This window comes from Diadema antillarum, unplaced genomic scaffold (assembly GCF_040938485.1).
Source record: "Diadema antillarum isolate AM-2024a unplaced genomic scaffold, OU_Dant_1.0 seq00000507_RagTag, whole genome shotgun sequence".
Taxonomy (NCBI): Eukaryota; Metazoa; Echinodermata; class Echinoidea; order Diadematoida; family Diadematidae; genus Diadema; species Diadema antillarum.
In genome coordinates, this window is record NW_027271462.1 from 793,522 (window position 1) to 813,979 (window position 20,458).

Consider the following 20,458-nt stretch of genomic DNA (forward strand, 5'->3'; position numbering starts at 1 on the left):
TGAGAGGCAACGCTTGGCATCACACATAATGCTTGTTAATGTCCAGATTTCGTTGAGTTTAAAGACGTTAGATCACCGATCACGATGATTTGTAATAATGAAATAACTGCATAGAAGACCTTTCGTGTAGATGTATTTTACTAACACAGCAGCAACACTAATGCACTCTGAACGGATTTCGTCGCAACAATCAGATCATATTGGAATAATTCGATTAAAAAAACTTGAAACCCGCGTCGACGCGATAAATTCGTTTCCACAATTCAATCTGCTGTCTCGCTGCTCTTTTCGCACATGGATAACATTGAACTGTTCGTTATTCGAATTTGTTTGTGCAAAATATCCGTATGAAGGTGAGTTGACTGTAAGAGATTGGATGAGCAGATAGGTGTATATGAGTAGGTTGAGTGTTATCTAGGGCCATCAAACAAATTGGTCGCTGAGGCAGGATGACTTTTTCTTGTTGTGGTCTCTGTCTTCTTTATAGGTTTTTTGTTTTGTTTTTACCTAGTCATCGCTCTCACCCTCCCTCTTCCCCTCAGACTCTCCCCAGAGTACTGTCGTGATGTACGGAGCTTCAGGCTGGAATGATTGTTCGTGACTTTTAATGGATGAACATCTCCCGATGCCGTGACCTTTGCCAAGGACTTCGTATTGGAGTAACTTTAAGCCACTTTGTAATTACCCGTGCGCATGTTGGTACAAACAGCCTTTCTACATTTCTCAGTTAATTGATCAGGCACTCCACTCGTTTTCAAAGCGACATTATAATGCATTAAGCTTGCCCTGTCTGACTTTCATGGATTCATGTTCAAACAAAGGATGAACTTGACCTTAATGGTCTGTCATTAACAATGTGGGAAGCCGAGAGAAAGTTTTTAGTTTCTCCTGTGGTTGTGTGTTTGTGTTTATGAGTGCATTGTTTTTAACAATGTATATTTCGTGTAATATGCTTATTGCTTGTGTCTACAGGAAGAGTCTGAGGATCCTTTTTTGGTGTATGCTTTTGTACATGACAAATAAAAAAACTCTGAATCTAAGTTCACCAGTGCTTTGCATTGACTGCGTTAACATTTTTTTTAATGGTGCACCACATCCATCTGACATCAACAAGTCGTTCATGAAAGCCTGGTACATGTATTTGGCAATAATGGAATATTACATCGTTGTTAAATACCAGGCTTTCATGAAGAAATTGTACATGCCAGGTGGATGTGCTGGCGAACACCATTTACGAGGATATGGCATGCATGGATAATCTTTACACCACAGACGCATATATCAGTGCATAAAAAACAACAAACAAACAAACGAAAGAAGCCATAATGTGTGTTGGTATACACGATTTTTTTTTCTGCTCGTGCGCAAAATTTAATTGCGAATTGGCTTTTTAGTGGAATAGGGCAATTAAACCCGGCGAAATTCTGGTTAGTGATAACGTTAGAGTAAATATTAGGGTTAGGCTTACTTATAGGCCTTAAAGTTTGGGTTAAGGTTAGGATTGGGTTCAGGATTAGGATTAGGGTTAAGGTCAGGGAAGGGTCCGGGGTAATTGCCCAGGGGTAATTTCCCTAGACCCCGTTGTCAGAATGAAATCACGTGTGAGAGCCAGCCCCTCCTTCACCTTCCGATAAGCTGTAGCTTCGTTCCCGATGGCTGCTGCTGGGGCCTTTGAAGAAGGCTTTCCCAAAGTGGGTACACCCTATGTATTCTTATGTATATTGTGGAAAAAGGTCGGGTTCATTAGAGTTCTGTGGGTCCGAGCCACGAGCCCCTTCGCCCCCCCCCCCCCCCCCCCCTCCTTCTCCTCCTCCACCGGCCCTGTAGTTTGCATAACATGCCGTGCGTGTGACTGTGCGCAGCTTGCGGACGCGCGCATTGATCGATGATTGCAACTGAATGTGTAAATGATCTATTCCGTTCGACCCTATCTCCTCTTAGTGTTTGATATTTTTAATTTCTTTTTTTCACTAACAAAACCAATATGGTCAGTCGCAACATATTTACAAAAATAACCCCATGTGGGTAGTTATACGACATTTTCCCAATATGATGGGTTTTTAAGTGATTTTCGCTAATTTTCTCTCTCCTTTTGATGATTTTGTTCTGCTGGGAAGAGGCAATGCCGAATGCTGACACAATTTCGTGTGGATGTGTGGATTTCTGTGTGGGCGCCTCCGGGCGGACATTATGTGAACGTGATCTTGTCTACCTTGACGAGGAAAAGACAAACAAATACACACACACACACACACACACACACACGTATGCACGTGTGAAAAGTTTTGAATACAGCAGTATGGGCTGTTCGTAAAATTTTCGCGGTTTTTCATAATGGAAAATAAGTTATAAAGGTAGAAGCACCAGGGGTAGGTCTGGTGACTAATATCCTTGATTGCAGGAATCCTTAAGAAGATGTCGACTTATATTTCATTGTACCACTTTTTTCTCTGTCATCAGGGTAGCACTATTGTTTATTCTTACTCGCATACCACAAACACACACACATACACAACCAAAAAACCAAAAATAAAAAAAAATCATATAGACGTTTCCATTTACTCAATCCTAATAATTGCTGTTGTTGTTGTATTATCATTATGTACATAATGCTGTATCTTACTTCAATATATTTCCCCGGATTACAATGCGCTTAGAAACAATTAAGCGCTATATAAGTGCTATTCATTATTGTTATTATCATTATTATCATTTTCATTAAAGAGCAAGAGGAAGAATATTCATTTGTATTATGTGCATAATTATATTGTACATCTCATTATAATACATGTTCATACACACACACAAACATCTATCATTTCAATGTACATCTTGGCACACACACATAATATTATGTGGATTCTGAATTGTAAAACGTAGTGAACATGGTTCCGTTTTCTGTGCATCATACAAAAGAGAACATAAGGTGTCATCACTTTGGGTCGTCCCCCCTCGCCCCCCCCCCCCCCCCCCCCCCCCACACACACACACACACTTCTTTTTTTATTTGGAATTACGTAAGTGGATCTAAAAAGAAAAAAATAGAGATCTTAAAGTGTGAGCGCGGTAAGGTTATGTTTTTCCACTGAAGACCTTTTTTTTATTTATCATTATTATTATTTTTTTTCTTTGCTTCTCAGCAAACCCGGAAGTGGAAGGGGAGAGATGAGCTGAAGATCTTTTTTTTTTCTTTTTTGTTAGCTTATGAAACCACGCCGGCCCTGGTGATAGTGATATACGATAGCCCACGTAATGAAAGAGCATATCAGCTTTCGACATTCAAAATGAAGAGCGCGTTAGCCTTGGTTGTGTCCATGCCCTTAGCGTGCTCTGTCCTCTTCATTTCGACCTCGTCCGCCCCTTTCATTGCTCTATCACCGGGCTGCTTCCACCGGGCTACGACCTCGCATGGAACATTAACTGAATTGCAAACATCAAACATTGACTCACTTTCCCTCGATCGCAAAATCACGTTTAATCAGAAACAAAGTTGAAATTCCAGCTTGAATATCAAAAAGCTCTTTTTTTGTAATGTAGGGCCTACTTGTTAACAAGATACGTGTATATGTGTAAGGGAGTTCACGGTTGTGATCTGCGCATGTGCAGAACAAAGGTCAAATGAGAATGTCTGTGTATTTGCCACTGACTTTAAAACGTAAAGAAGTCTTGAGCAAGTATGAGAATCTGAATTATGTCAGTACAATGTATGTGTTTCAGATTAAATTGGAATGTACAGGTGTAAGTCATTCATCAACACTGTTTAGCATAATCTCTCCATGTACTTTGTCAACATTGATTTGATACAAGATGACATGCTTCAAGAAGGAATTCTTGATCGCAACACATGTCCATGTTATTTCAAAGTCTGTACTAACCATGAACTCCCTTATTTGTATATATATATATACACACACACTTATATATATATAATATATATACAAATAATTGTATACCCTAATAGGAGAAGAGAGAGAGGGAGCGATTCATTCTGCTCCAAGTTTAATGTAAGCGAAATGTCAGCATCAATTACCCATATCAACATATTATAACCAATATAATATCCTCAATGTCCATATCAGTAGGTACCTCTCCAGTTTAGTCTTGGTAGTATAGGCGCGATAGAAAACAAGAAAATTGAACGAATAAATACGATTCAATCCGTTCATACGAGTGTATTAGTATCCATGGCGACGACAATATGGAAGCAGGAAGACAATAAAAAAAATGTATGTAGGCCTACATAATAGATGTTTGTATCATCGTGTTGTCCAGGAGGCAAATACGCGGATGAGGCGCCGATATTTTCTGGACTTATTTCAAAGAACCATGAATGAATCATGAACAACTCAAAAGTTTTCGGCGTACGCTCAAAACAACACAGGACACATATCCGGAGTTTAACAAATTAATCGATGTATTGGGTAACAATAATAAACATTAGTGAGGACATTGGTAAGAATTACCCACACAAGATACCTTTGGGACAGTCTTAAACGCCCGAGGCGATAGCCTTGCCAAATTTGGATTGAGTGTTTAATCGGTATCTGGGGAGTGTGGATAACTATAATTAATGCTTTCACAAATGACGTGCGTTATTTGTTTTATAAAACGATGAAGCAGATCCTTGTCGTTTCGTAAATCACCCTCATCTCAAAGTCCAGCCGAAAGATTTCAAACATAGGCGCATTACATTCTGCAGCGGCCATTTTCATGGGTAAATGAAACGACGAAATCTTTTATGGTCACCATCTTGACATGAAAGTGCTAATGACTGGTCATTATACTTTACTTACGACCGGTTGTAAGCACTCTACAGTATGTCTTTCATAAGCAAAATAAATGCCTGCGAAGTCACATGTCCGCTTTCAATCAATCGTTTGATTAAGATCTGCTTCATCTGCTTAATTATTTCATGATATATATATATATATATATATATATATATATATATATATCATATGTATCTATAACAAATAAACTGGACAACAAAAGAAAGTACCCACTTCTATCAAAGGCTGTACACAAAAATTCACCACCTAGAAATGAACAATTTTTCTACACAGGTATGCTGCAATATCCATTAGTAATCACACACAATAGCAAGTGATTCATCTTTACTACAAAGAAAAAAAAAATGACATGCACAGCATCTTGGTCACTGAATCAAAAGTCACAAAATGCAACAGAATGAGCCTTATAAGCCTTACAAGACGTGGCATAATTTTCCTGATGGAAGCTTGCTTAGACCAGAGTAAAGTAATGTCCAGTCTAAAGAGCTTACTGATTTTATTCTGAGAATTAGCATAATCACGAAGGATAGCATCCTTAAATACAGAATACACTCATTAACATCTTTTTGACAAAACTGGTGTTCACTTTGACATATTGGTTGTTTTAAAAAGTTATCCATTCAGTGACCGTTTTTGCATGGTGGAAAGTGCTGTTGTGTGGGACTTTTGATTCAATGACCAAGATGCTGTGCATGTCAAGTTATTCTTTGTTATGAAGACATTCACTTATTTATGTGCATGTGATAAGTAAGGGGCATTGTAGCACACCTGTGTACAAGAATTGAATATTTCTAGGGGGTGAATTTTTGTGTGTGGCCTTTGACAGAAGTGGGTACTTTCTTTTGCTGTCCAGTGTATGTATAACTTACCTTCTTGTGAATCTGATAATACCCATTGTGAGTACGCCATCTGATGTTTGCACGTTTATGGGATTAACATCGTGATAGACAGCACTTTTAAATAATGTGAAAATGATTTGGCACACAGCACACAGTAGATGTACAATGCACGTAATACAAAACGCGCGTGCGCGCGCACACACACACACACACACACACACACACAGTGTGAAGATCAGTGTGATGTCCGCAGGTCCATTAGAGAGGTACAAATAACTACTAGTCTTGTATTATACATTGTATTATAATTTCACTTTTTCACAATACCATTACAGACGAATTTGTTGCCACACTGCACAGTCCAACGTCAAACTCAACTGAAAGAACAACGGCATCCTCTTAACACACATTGTACAAACTCAATCCACTTTCCTGGCGATTCAAGTGCAAATTTACAAAAGCTGGAATGATTAAAACAATCCATTCGACGGAATGATACAAAATATCTCAAAAAAATTCAGAGCAGATATGCTTTCAACAAATCTTTTGAATATTCAACGATATCCTTCCATAAATATAAATACAATGTTGAAACCATTTTCTTGTAACCTTGAACATGTACATCCTATTTCGGCAATATGCGGCATTTCTGGTGTGAATGCTACTGAAACACAAAGCTTTGAAAATAACCCTGATATTTCTCGCGATCAAATCTCGTAATATTACTTTCAAATTATAGACAAGCATTCTTTTCTCTCCTCCTTCGCCGATATATCCCTATAATGGAATAAACAACGGCTAAATTAATCCACACGCAAAGCTAGTTCGTTCATTATACGTAAAGATAGACCATTATGATATGAAGACAAATCTCCAGCTTAAGTTTACATGGTAGCACCCGATAAAAATGGAAATTAGGGAATGGGATGAATGCTCTCGTAGAATATTGATGTACACAGTAATAGTGTTGGGTACATGGAAGTTTACATCCTTTTTGCGACTACTTTGGATTTACGACACAACTTGGGAGGACACAGTGTATTTGTAGATAACCACACGCTGGAAATAAACCTGACTGTCTGGCTTTTATCAAAGTCCCGTTATACTAAGATCGCAAGTCAAAGGATTCAACTTTCCAAAGGTGATTTGGTATGCCTCAACTTTTGGCTTGGGATACTGTATCTATGCTTATGGATCAATACATAATCACTTGCTAACCTATGTGGTACTGACATTTCCTGGATATCTTCCATGGAAGGATAATTAGAGTTTGATAATATCAAGACAAAAAGGGTTTTGGCTTCTATCTCGAGAAAAGAGGCCTGCATGTCTTTAAATACGATACACAAATACATCCAATATGTTACGCGTTTGTCTGAGCAAAAACCAGGCGTCTTCTATGCCATGAGCATAACGCAATCAACTACACCAATAACATATTTATAAAGCACTTTGAGCATAATGAAGCAAACACTATATTGTCATTGCAATGAATACATGTACATGCATAATGCATTGAGCACATTATGTGATAATTGATGGTGAAAACTTTCAAAAAGTTCCATGACCATGGACGAAGTCATGATTCAAAATGTTTGCGTGCCGTTTTGCCATTTCTGGCGTGGTAGCATTTATTTACTCACATGTGTTAATATTGTTGCTGTTGTTTCCTTTTTCTTCGACGCACTCTGAAGACGCCAGTTTCGTTTCATAGCCTAATTACAAAACAATAATCAGTATCCTAATCCAACTTGAATAGTAGACCCACCATTAAGCAAATGTAATGCACTTAAAACATAAGATAATGGGAAGACTTCACTTGAGTAATCCATTATGGTGATCTGCAAGTTGGATTCAACGGAACGACCTTGATCTATGGATTTGAAAGACCTGTCAAAAACATATCTTTACTGCTTTTATCCACGGCTTTTATCTGATCTCCCTCATTTTCCCCGATGATACATTCTCGTGCGAACATCAATAGTATTATGAGATGTTATCAAAAGTGTGATCTGATTTAAGGTATTTAAAGATACAACCTTGTATATCAGAGCAACCATGCCACTAGTTTTAAGATGATACATGTACAAAAACTTGCAAAAAGAATTGCATTGGCCCTAAAGTTCTTTTGGCCCTTTGTTTTCCTGCTTTATAATATTTACGATTAAGGCTAAATAAAACAGTACATGACTGGACACTTACTGCACAACATCTAAATTGATTGCACACTTTCAAAGAAGGAGCCTGCCAAGAAAATAGATAATAAGGGCACGTTAACACCCAGCATGGCACACTGTAAAAACATCGGTGTTAGATTTAACACCATGGGTGTTAAATCCAACACCGATCAAGTGTTAATAGAGGACCACACCCACAGGTGTAGAAAATGTATTGTGATGGTGTTGAAAAGTGTTCACCTGGCACTTCGTAGTGTTAATTTGACGCTGCTTGTGGTGATATTTTTGACACTGTGCTGGTGTTAATTCAATGATGACACCGCATGGTGTTGATTTGATATTGGTGGTGTTAATGTCAATGGTATAACACCCGTCCAGCTTCAATAAGAGACCACACCAACTGGTGTTACTGTGGTGTTAAAGTGTTTGCACATTTTTTTTCAAAAATCACGTACTTTATCGGAAAATTCTTGATCGTCTTGTTGAAGTTCAAAAATCAACAAGAAGTGCAGTTACTAAGAAACTCTTCAAAAGACAATTTCATATTTTGAAATGACACCCAGAGGTGTTAATCTTACACCATAAATGAGCACCGAAAATTTAACACCAGCTCGGTGTTTCATATTTAACACCGGACTTTTTGCAATGTAACGGCAACAGGCACGTTTTTGCTATGATGCGCCAAAAGGAATCATGTCTTCTGGCGCACCACAGTAACCAAAAAAAAAAAAAAAAAAAAAAAAAAAAAAAAAAAAGGACCGTTGCTGTTACTGTGTTCGGTGTGTAAATGGGCCTTTAAGCTTATACAACGTATACAGTACCACAGTCCCTAAATCATGTCATGTATATAGCAAGCCATGATGCTCCTAATATGAGATGATGTGGGCTCTTCTGACTACAGATTCCAGCATGGAAGCCTTGCTGTTCTCACAGTTTGTCAGAGTTAATTTACAAGAGGGATAATCATGCATTTAGAATTAAAGTTTGGTAAGAAATGAAAGACTACTGCACATGGCAAGACTTTGATGATCAGTTTACTTAAAAGGGAACGAAACCCAAATATACATGTGGCTTGAGTGAATTACAGCAATATTAGTTGACTATTCTAACATTGAAAAATTTTTACTTTTCTAGCATAACGAAGGAGCACTTGACTTACCTAGTCCACAAAGTAGGGGAAATAAAATCACCCTAACTTATGTAAGTAAAAATTTGAGGGAAGGCATACAATGTGTACTTTTCATTTTTTTTTAAATGAAATTTTGTTGAACTTTCTTTGTTTTCGTTACATTGTTCTTTATGTGTGGTGTCACAAACTGCAGTAAAGTGATGGCTGCACCAAATTTTCAAAATTCATAAATTTTGAACCAATTGTCTGATTTTCCTCAGACCTTCATTTCCATGTTCTATTATAATTGACTGCATTCACTCAATCCACACATATTTGGGTGAAATTGTCCTTTAGGCCTAAAGGGTAATGATGACTATTTCACACTGAGCATATTCTGTAGCATTTTGAAACTTGCGACAAACTTCAACTTATTCACCAATAGCACAGAGTACAGACATCATTGTAGATGTCACACTGCACAGGAGAACAGTAAGCATTATGCACACTTGTTCAAAAGTCTGACACACGTTTTTTAAAGGGTTGGTAAACTTTTGTTGAGATGGGGTTTTAGGATTCCAACTTTTTTATGGCCATTTTTTTTTTTTTTTAGCTGATGTGAAACCTCTAATGAAATATGAAAGATAGTATCATTCCAAGGGGAATTCAAAGGTTATTTGATGAAAATTGGTTTTGAAATGGCTGAGATATCCAAAAACAAAGGGATCTTAATAAAAGGTGGGACCCACCTTTTAGTAGGATCGCTTTGTTTTACTTTTTTTTACATCTCAGCTGTTCTACAAATGTACGACCAATTCTCATCACATATATTTTGAATTTCTCTTCGAATTGTATGCTCTTTAACAATTCATAAACTGGTTTCTAAATATCTCATAAAAAGTTAAAAGCTGAATCCTCATCTCAACCAATACTTTGCTGTCCCTTTAAGAGCAAGGCTAACCAGATCTGCATGTCTGGCTGAGAACACCAAACTTCAGATGTCATCAAGGTCATCAACATGTCACTGGTATATTCACAAAAATTACAATTCATAACCAAGTTTGTAAGTCTTACATGAAACCTACTGCTGTACACATCTTGAATTACCAGTGTGTGTTTGTATGCGTGTGCTGGTGTCTATGTTTCTTTGCTGATATCATCCACAAATCATCCTACCCTGCAACTTACATCTCTGCACACACATACATTGTAAACTAGTCTTTACGAATACTAGATTATGTAAAATACACTGGCCTCCATCAGTGTGTAGACAATGATATTAACAAAAAACCTTGGGGTGCCAACAGTCAAAATTTAATTCTAATCACTTGCCAATATCATCCAAAAGACACTGCTTTGTGTTTTAAATTGCCAGTACACAAATATTTCAGTTCCCACCATATACAAACAAAGCTACACTGTAAACTGAAAATACAGTATGAACGGACAATAGGGACGGTGATGTAAATTCCTTATAACATGACTCAATAGAAGGAATCACATGTATATGTAGTGCACTAAAAGTTTGTCCATTAATTTTCTTTGGATAATGATCAATTAAGCACCATGCTCACTTAGAAAAGAATCAAACTGATGATGCTGCTGCCGCACTGACAAAAATTTTTGGTTCCATATTCAAATACAGATCGTAGCAGTACAGTATCATCATATCAATTTAACTCTTGTAAATGCAATAATGTTCTATCTCTCAGTTTAGCGCCCTCTATTGTCTGCTTCAGATCAGTGAGTTCCTTTTTAGGCATGTCATTTGTTACAAGGAGCACATCATCAATGCTCACTGAACATTTCCCTTCCCTGAGAGCAAACTGGACTATGCTCCTCAGCTGTTCTGAATTCCGAAAGAGGTTTTGGACCCTGGCTCCGTTTGGCAGGCGAACTGCCAGAAGTACATTTGCAGATGGATCCTCGGGCTCTGAACTGCTTACTACGCTTGATCTCGATGAGGCCTCCGCATGACTCGCGCTTTTACGTCTGGCAAACTGCTGCATACGAATGGCTCTCCGCGATACGCTCTTGGCCGACTGAGGGGGAGGTACTGGCCGTGGTGCTGTCCTTATCTCCATCTGCGACGATGATCGCTCGAGCACTTTAATCCTTTGCTCCCTGATTTCACTGCTCTCTCTGTCAACACTTGTTGGCAAGCTCGGACTACCTTGAGGTGATCCACGTTCTCCATGATCACTTGGTGGGTGGTTGTCCTTCTCCTGTCCAATTCCTGGAAGAGGCATATATTTGGCTAGGGAACTTCTAGCCAACACTTCCCTTTGGGCTTGCTGGCTAGTGTGGAGGTCTTTTGACATTGCCTTGGAAATGGATGCGACAGCTTCACCACTCTTGCTCTCTCTATTCTTACTGCTATGGCCACTTTTGACTGGTTGAGAGGATTTCAGTTTCAGCTTCACCTTCAAAATATTCCCTTCACTCTCATCCTCTAGGCCATCGCTTCCGCAGCTCCTGAGACCACGTAATCCACCAGGTTTGGGACTAGAAGAGCTGGACAATACTGAAGAGGATGAACTGCACTCAGCATCTGTTTGATAGCCTTCTGGTGTGGATACTGGATTGCTCAGTCGAGAGCAACTTCTCGTTGATGGGGTCTCCACGGCAACTGCAAGCTCGGGATGAGGACGATCATCACTGCCTGATGTCCTCTCTGAAGATATAGTTCCAGCAGAATGATACTCATCATCCGACCCATCCCCTACGATACTCGAAAGGTCAAGTCTCGGAGGAAAAATGCCTCGATGCTCAACTGGAGAGTCTCTCGGTAATGATGGCTCTCCAACAGGTGATTCTCTTGACGGCACCCTGCGACGCAACTCCTTGGGCTTTGGTTTATAACTGTGCTGCTGCAGCACTGAGGATTTCTTGGGTGGGGGAGATGGAGTGTAGCATGAGATACCACTATCCTTTGTCTCCAGCGGTAACTTGGCTGATGCTCGCTGTTCAGACTGCTTAGCTTCCATGTTGGACCGTTGACATTTTGTGTAAAGTGTGGCATGTTAGAGACATCAGGGAATGACTCTGTGAAATATTGCTGTCCCCCATGCAAATGACGCAATTGTGGATGATCAGCAAACAAATTTGTCTCAAGAGCTTCTCTGAAGAATCATTTAAGTTATTGTGATTGCTGAAAATGAAGGAAGCAGATGATCAGCAAACAAATTTGTCTCGAGAGCTTCTCTGAAGAATCACTTTAGTTATTATGGTTGCTGTAAATGAAGGAATCATTACTGCCAAAACACTGCTGCTATCTGATGCCAACCCTAATCCGTTTCCCACGGTGACTTGCAGATGCTGATGTTCAACAATCTTTCTCCATATTTCCTTTGATTTATGCCCTACAAGAAGGAAAGAAAGAAAAAAGGAAGTGTTCAGTTATACATAAACTATCAAGCTCACCCAGGAAAAAAAAACAACAACAAACAAACAGATAGACAGAAGCAAAATTTCACACAGCTGCTAAATACATGGATACGATATAGTACATTTAAACACAGTAATGGACTAGTTTAAATGCAGATACGTTATCTTACTTCCTAGTATGACCTAACAAGTTGTTGTCATTGTCATGCTTGTGCAATGTCAATTGTATGCTACACAGTTGTTCTCCATGAGAAATGTTTCTCTTTCACATTCCAAAAAGTGTCTTGAAAAAAACAAAACAAAAACAAACAAACATCAAAACTTTGTTTACTCTGCCTTATCTAGGATCTCAGTGACTCTTTGGTAACTTATAAGTTATAAAAAGATTTAATTTATGCAGTCCGTAGTTCTCTTCCTCCTTTAGTAACTCTTCACGCTAATATGTGCTTTCACGATGTGTAACAGATGTCTATCTTTCAACTTTCCTGCGTTTCACTAGCACTGTTTGTATGCAGGTACAGTACCCAGGTCGGCAATTGTGCACTCCTACACTAGGTCTACAACAAATGACAACTAACATGATTTGCAATAAGTGGGGCCGTGATTCTTGCTCGTCCGGAGTCATAACGGGATCGGGAGAAGCTGGGACAGGTTATTATTTAAAAAAATGAAAAATAAAGACGTGTTCAGCCTCAAGGCATCTTGATTCTACAATCACTCAAAATAAAATAAGATATCAAGTCAACAAAAAAGTTAATACGTTTCTAGATCTAGTCCATAACTCACCTCACGTAGCTCATTACGAAGTCTTCGCAAAGTCAGTAAATTTCAATCTTGATAGCGTCATGTTGACAAGGGAATATGTAGGTCAAAGGTCAAACTTTCAATACGCGTAACCCACATGGCATTCTGCAGAATGATTTTTTTTTTTTTAAAGGTAACTCCCCCTACTAGTATCTGACACCTCTCCCGACGTGTCATTTCCGAAATTACATCTTTATTCTTTTGCATACTCGTGAAATAGGCCCATCTTCAAAGTTCAAACGTTGATATGTATAGTTCCCTTGGTAAATTTTGATGCTCAATCATCAGTGGCGGATCCAGAGGAGGGCGCAAGAGACGCGTATGCCCCCTTTATTTATCGTTAAAAACAAAATAAATAAAAAGAAAAAATTAAATGAAACCCGGCAGTGGCACCAAAAATAGTAATCACCACAACCCCCCCCCCCTTTACAGAATTCCTGAATCCGCCCCTGATCATGCCTGCGTGATACCTTATTCAAAGTTGGAAATATCCTGTAAACTGTTCCCGTGATTGGTTCTCGCAATATTATTCCTGACGTTTTCTAGGTCCATTTTTATTGGGATTGAGCTTTCCCAGGATTATATTCGGATTTATTTCATTTATTCATTCGTTTGTTTGGTTGTTTATTTTATGTATGTATGTATGTATGTATTTATTTATTTATTTATTTATTTATTTATTTATTTATTTATTTATTTATTTATTTGTTTATTCATTTATTCATCTATTCATTGATTCGTTCAGCCATTTATTCATTTACTTATCTAATCACACTAACATTCACTTCTGCTGATATCCAGCAGACCTGCTTTTTCTATATGATATACAGCATAAATAGTCTTTCGAGTAAAAACGAACAATATGAAACTAACAAAACAAACAAATAAGCATTTATATATATTATTCTTTACAATTATCATTCTTATTTTTCATCACGATTACTGTTATCATCATCATTATCACTATAACTATTACCTTGATTACCATCATTTTTATGCATGCTTAAATAGACGTGATAGACAAGAGCTGTTCTTCAAAAACCAAAACATAAAAAATAAACTCAAGTCAACAATCCCAATAGAATGCGACTTTCTGGACTATCTGTGTTCATATATTCTACAATGATCAAATACTAGTAATGTTTACACTCTAATGCCGATGACGTGGCTATCTATAATAAACTTTAGGGGAATGGAACGAGAACAGTGTTTAGTATCTTATTTTTGTTTTGTTTCTGCTGATAGGCCTACTACGTGTATTACATTATCAACATAACTTGCGTAATTTGTGGTTGCAAGAATAAATGACACTTTTTGGTGACCCCCCCCCCCACTAAAATAATGATAATAATAACAATAATAATAATAATAATAATAATAATAATGATAATAATAATAATAAAAAAAAGAATAATCGCGATGATCGCTATCAAAGGTGTGAATTATGAGTATTATACAATCAAACCTGTCATCTGCTAATTCTATATTGTACATGTATTTCAGAAAAGTGACTCAATTAGTATCTTGTTCAAGCTATTTTCCAACTCATATAAGAATCATTCATTCCTCTCCATTAAGGATATCAAAATTGGTTACCATAACGAAGCATGTGACACCCCTAGCAGATTATCCGCAATGTGAGACATGATGGAAAAAAAAAAAGAACAAACAAAACAATAAAACCTGTGTCCGTGATAAGTCATAAATCTAGAGCTTATTTCTGTTGTGTTTGGCCTTGGGTCGGTATAATAATGTTATTTGAGAGCGACTCCCCCCCCCCCCCCCCTGCCCTGCCCCCTGCCCCCTGCCTCCCCATGCATGCCCCCCCCCCCCCCGTGCACATCGTTAGTTATAAGTAGCACACACATCCTTCTTTTAAAAAAAGGACAACAACAGCTTATTTGAAATGTTCACAGGGCCTGCGCAACGGGGAGGGGGGGGGGCTGGGCAGGAAAGCATTGGCCACCTTCCCTCCTCCCCTATTTTTTTTTTTTTTTTTTTTTGCATAATACATATTCTAAGGTCTTACGGGACTCTTACCACCCCCTCCCCACTTTTTCGCAAAATATTGTTGTATAGGGTTTGACTTTTTTGTTGTATATCCTCGCTATTCAGCAGCCGATATGTTGTTAGAGGAGTTTGATTTTGTTGTTGTTGTTTTTTTTTCTTGTAAGCAGATTTTGGGACACAATAACTGTCATCCAGAATGTCTTCTCTCCATCATCAAAATGAATCGACGTCTCTGTTCCCACAAACTGGACCTCTTCACTTTTAAAAACGTATCACCGGCCCTGGGGGGCGTTTCATCAACGAGTTCGTCGGAGTTTTCACCGACAAATTTGCTATCAGCCAATCAGACGCAAGGATTTCATTAGATTTTAACAGTTGTCAGTGTAAATCCTTGTGTCTGATTGGCTGATAGCAAATTTGTCGGTGAAAACCTCCGACGAACTCGTTGATGAAACGCCCCCCCCCCCCCCCCCCCAGTCTGAGTTTGTATTTTGTTTATGTTTATTTTTGTTTTGTCTTATTGAATTAGCACACTGAAAGAACTACACAATAAATGAGTTGAAAGAAAAAAATTGCAATTTAATGAATAAAGAAAGGATGAATCAAAATGCTGTTTGTAAACAAACCAACCTCCATGTACTGTAGCTACACCACATGGCGAGCGCACCGAATAACTAACTCCCTGTGCGGCAACAATAGGTGTCCGTCACCTTGACGACCAACACAGCGGCCGCATCAACAATGCAACTCGTGCAGCGCTCGGATACCACACGTACACGTAACCACACACACCGTACACGTTGACGTTGTTTATCGGCGATCTCCAACACACAATTGTCTAGTGTACTGTGTACATGTACCTGTTGAATGTACCTGCACAACAATCCGTCACTCCATCCTTGTGAGTTCGGAACACGTACACCTGCTGACTCTCTTCTCTTCTCTGCAATATTTGAAGTTTTTAGAATACAAAAATGGCACACGGAGATCCTAAAAAGTGGTCGCTTCCTGGATGGAGAATAGAGCAAAGATATTCAGGGGGTGTCCTCATTGGCAACTGGTCCGAAGAGAGACATAAGGTAAGTTTCTGTAATGTTTTTCGAGTTTCTTGTACTGTGCACGAGATACCTGCACCTGTTGCATGTTTGGTGTTTGCGTGCAGCCGACGCTGCCCCGCTGGTATTTACCTAGTTACCGCTGTTCGCTTAATTTGTGACGCATTATATACGTTAGAAGTCTACCGCACACACTCAAGTATAACAACTAACGATAGAAGTATAACAACTAGAAAACAGTGAGTATTTGTAACTTGGATTTAGTAATTGTCCATTTTTCAAAATCTTGTATCAAAGAAAAATAAACTGTGCAATAAAATTTTACTGGAATATCTTTCCACCGTTTATAACTCTAACGTAAAACGCGTAGGGTCTACGTAGTTTTCAAAAGGTTTGAAAAACTTTTCCAGTTGAATTGGTTGTATCAAATGTTGGCGTTCTCTCCAAATAGATCGACGATTGTGCGTGAAAAATGTGTATGACTAGAAGTTCTAGATCTTAGATACATAAGAGTAGATGCCTATTTCTAATTTCTTCCAATTGATCTGTAGAATCTAGATGGAAAATGGGCAATTCCCCCTACACTTTTTAGAACGTGTTGTCCAATTTGTGTTCTAGCAACATGTATTTCCTATGGCCTAAGAATGGCAGAATGTAGTCTGTAGAATCTAATCTGTGCTATAAAGTCATGATGTAGACTAAAGATCCCAAAGTAACGTGACACAAACAAATTACCAACTATTGCAACAAGATTTCCAGACAATATGTAATACAACAGAAGGTGGAATGTACTTTACAACAAGAAGAGATCTCTTTAAATTCTATTTGTGGAACAAGATTGAATATTGTGTAAACTAGTCTGACAGTTCAGCTCAGTCAAGCATTCATATCATGTTGTCTTAATTTTTTTATTCATATTTGCAGTTCGAGAAAGGAGCACACCGGAATACATCAACTCAGCGAATGGATTATGTCCACAATAGGAACTTCCAGCCTGATATCATGACAAGAAGAGCAGCTAAAATGAAGAATGAAGTGAGTTTTGAAATTTGTCAGAATCACCTGTAAATAAAGAGCATAATATTTGCACTAGATCTATGTGATTACCCAAAAAAAAAAAAAAGGGTCATGTTGTATACTAGGGTTTTCTTCTTTACTATCTTTACAATGTTACATGGAGGTGTGACTTTTTGTCACCAGACAAAAATTACTTTTAATTAAACTTTTTGAGTTTCAATCAAACACTTTTATATCCATTTCATATCAAATATAGTTTTGATTATCTGTCTGTTGTTTCCAGAATTTGATTGATTTGAATTGACTAATGTAGAGTTTAAAAATAGATGAGAATAGATCATCTTGATTTTGAATACTTACATCTGTATATTTAAATGCATGTTGCACAAATTGAAGATGAATTCTTCTTTGTTACTCCAGTCTCGTAGAACTTTTTCAGAAGAAGCCAGATTTGCTTAGGGACTGAAGTTTCAAAATTACTGACTATTTATAGAGACAACTATGAGAGTTTACATACATTGTAAGTAAGTTCACTATGTACAGTCCCCTCAGAAGCATGTAGTCACACAGCCACAGGCCTGTCTTTAACCCCTTCTTGGCCATAGACTTTGGACAGTGTGTACAACTTCACCCATCTGTTCCAATCGACACTTGAATCCTGCAGGTGATTAACAGTTTGTTACAATCGCTTTTTTTTCAGGGTCTTGATCAGACGCTGGTCTTTGCCCACCACAACAAAGACTTGAAGAATAACCTCATCTCCTGGTATGACGAGCAGTTCAACAAGCGAGAGCGGTCAGCAGAGGACACCCTGCCAGAGCTCAGGCACTGGGATGGGCAGAAACTAGCCTGGGAGCCCGAGAAGTCGGATCATCCTCTCAAAGGTACATACACCCACCAACTCCTTTTTTTTTTTTTTTTGTCTTTCTTTTTGATTTTGAAGTCAATACCAGGGCATTTCTTGGTTGATTCCATTGCTTAGTAGTACCATTGGTACTCAACAAGTTCTGTGGATTTAAGAGCACTATTTTTGGTAACTATGCGTGATATGGAAAACCTCTCACTGTTGTGATTTAACTTTTCATCAGCTAATGGAAGGTCATATCAAGTCAGTTACTGAGAGGATAGAGATCCTTGTTTCAAATGTTTTTTAAGATGATCATAATTAGGTGATGCTTGTATGCACAGATGAGGTGGTATTATGTCAGCTACATTGCTCTACTGATCACAACAATGTTATTGACGCATCTCCAATCTGCCCTGAAACTTTAGATTTCTGGTTTTGTTGGCATTTTTTTTTTTCATTGAAGGCTTCTTGAACATGTCTTACAGAAGCTTACACAATTAAAACTGTGTCCTATTTTCACACAAGCATTGGTCAACCTATCAATGTCTGTATTGTGTATTTACACGTACCAAATTTAGATATGAAATTTCATTTCTCTTGTCAATTATTTTCTTGCCCTTTGTAGGGGAGCCTACTAACTTTGGATTGAAGTCTAAGCTGCAGAAGAAATGGTACGAAGAAGAGGCTGCAAAGAAACTCGGCGAGTATCACACGACCTACGGTCTTGACTACAAGAACAAGCCCGCCTCCGCACTCGTCAGGCAGCATTATGCGCCACAGAGGGCGCTATCATCGCGCATGCACCCAGTGAACAAAATCAACAAGGACTTAAATCTGCGGAGCACGTCGATTCTCCAGACACCCGAGGACGTTCACCTCAAGACGCGTGCAGAGGCTGTGACGCGTCACCACGGACCTCCCCCTGTCTCTGTATGATGACATCGCTGTTGTTTGAAATTGTTTCTTTCTCATGATGAACTTGCCGAACAAAACAAAACACTTCTGACCAGTGACATGCAGTTTTTTGTGGAAAATTTTTTGCTTGACCAACTTTGATGGCGGTCACATGATGGATCATGTAGATGTTATCATCCAAGGAAGCACATTTCATGATGATGAATGCAAGGGATTACCGGTAGAAATTTTGTAACACTGACATTGAACAAACGAGAGAAATATGTCCTCTCCTTCCTCAGTGTTTTCTGTCCATATGTATCACTGACATTGAACACACAGGAGAAATATGTCCTGTCTTTCCTCAGTGTTTTCTGTCCATATGTAACACTGATATTGAACACACAAGAGAAATATGTCCTGTCCTTCCTCAGTGTTTTCTGTCCATATGTAACACTGACATTGAACATACAAGAGAAATATGTCCTGTCCTTCCTCAGTGTGTTCTGTTCATCACTAGAGTACAGGATGACTTCATGAAACATGCAATATTATCCATGTTTATGTAAAGCATGCTGAAATCCGTCCGCAGAAATTGGCATTATAAGTTTACGTGGATGGTTTTATTTTTTTGTGGGTTGTTTTTTGGTTGTGCTTTTGGCCAATCACATCAGTCCATGTAACTCTTACCTGTGTGCTAATGATCTATGCAAAATGAGGTTTCTCTTTGTATTTCTTTTGTATTCTTACCGGGTATTCATCAATAAAGAATCACCTGTGACTTCAGTAGTGTCAGATCTGTAGATTATTCAGTAATGTAATTGTCTGTCCAAGGCTGGTATCATGATAAAGGTTTATGCAAACGATAAAATTGTTTTAGTAGTTAGCTGGTCGTTCTGTGTTAAATCTTTCTTCCAAATGCAACATGTCTGATGGTGGTGACAAATAATGGTTTGTTCCTGAATCTGGATTCATTCCATGAAATCATGTAAAACATTGATGTGACAGATTATTGCATCTGACATCAGATATGTAACTTTGGTGAAATCATGTAGTGAATGATTGATGATGTGAATTGAAGCTATAAAAACAGATTTTCAGTTTCACTTTCTTTGCTGCATTACCTACATTGTAACTATAAGAAGTCACATGATTTTATCTTGAATGCCAAGATCCAGTCAAATTCAGTGGAAAATCAGTTAATAATGAGATCCTTGGGACCAAGACAATTTGTTTTTCATATCAGATATTTTTAGTCAACAACAATACAAACAAAGGAACTTAATTCATGGGGACCAGAGAAATCGATTTGTTATATCAGGTATTTCGTTATATTAGATCTCTTTATACAATGTATCGAGTTACCACCGTATGTTATTTTCATGAAAATTATGTCGGAACTATTTCTGCATGTATACTCTGCTTCATGTAGCATTTTTTTTTTTCAGAGCCATCTTTTGATAAAGTTTATGCAAAATCAAGCATTATTATGCAACAAAGTGATCTGAACAACCCGCCTGACTTCTGATA

The 20,458-nt window shown here is 38.3% G+C and overlaps 2 protein-coding genes across 2 annotated transcripts; one reads left to right on the forward strand and one right to left on the reverse strand.

The window, feature by feature from the left end:
• Positions 1-10,584: 10,584 nt before the first annotated feature.
• On the reverse strand, positions 10,585-11,901 carry LOC139733998 (uncharacterized). Its single transcript, XM_071644804.1, has one exon. It carries the CDS (start codon positions 11,899-11,901, stop codon positions 10,585-10,587), a length of 1,317 nt encoding a protein of 438 aa, XP_071500905.1.
• Positions 11,902-16,033: 4,132 nt separating this feature from the next.
• LOC139733955 (cilia- and flagella-associated protein 107-like) lies at positions 16,034-19,171 on the forward strand. Its single transcript, XM_071644768.1, has 4 exons — positions 16,034-16,194; positions 17,095-17,205; positions 17,888-18,071; positions 18,660-19,171. Exons 1-4 carry the CDS (start codon positions 16,090-16,092, stop codon positions 18,968-18,970), a joined length of 711 nt encoding a protein of 236 aa, XP_071500869.1. The 5' UTR covers positions 16,034-16,089; the 3' UTR covers positions 18,971-19,171.
• Positions 19,172-20,458: the final 1,287 nt, after the last annotated feature.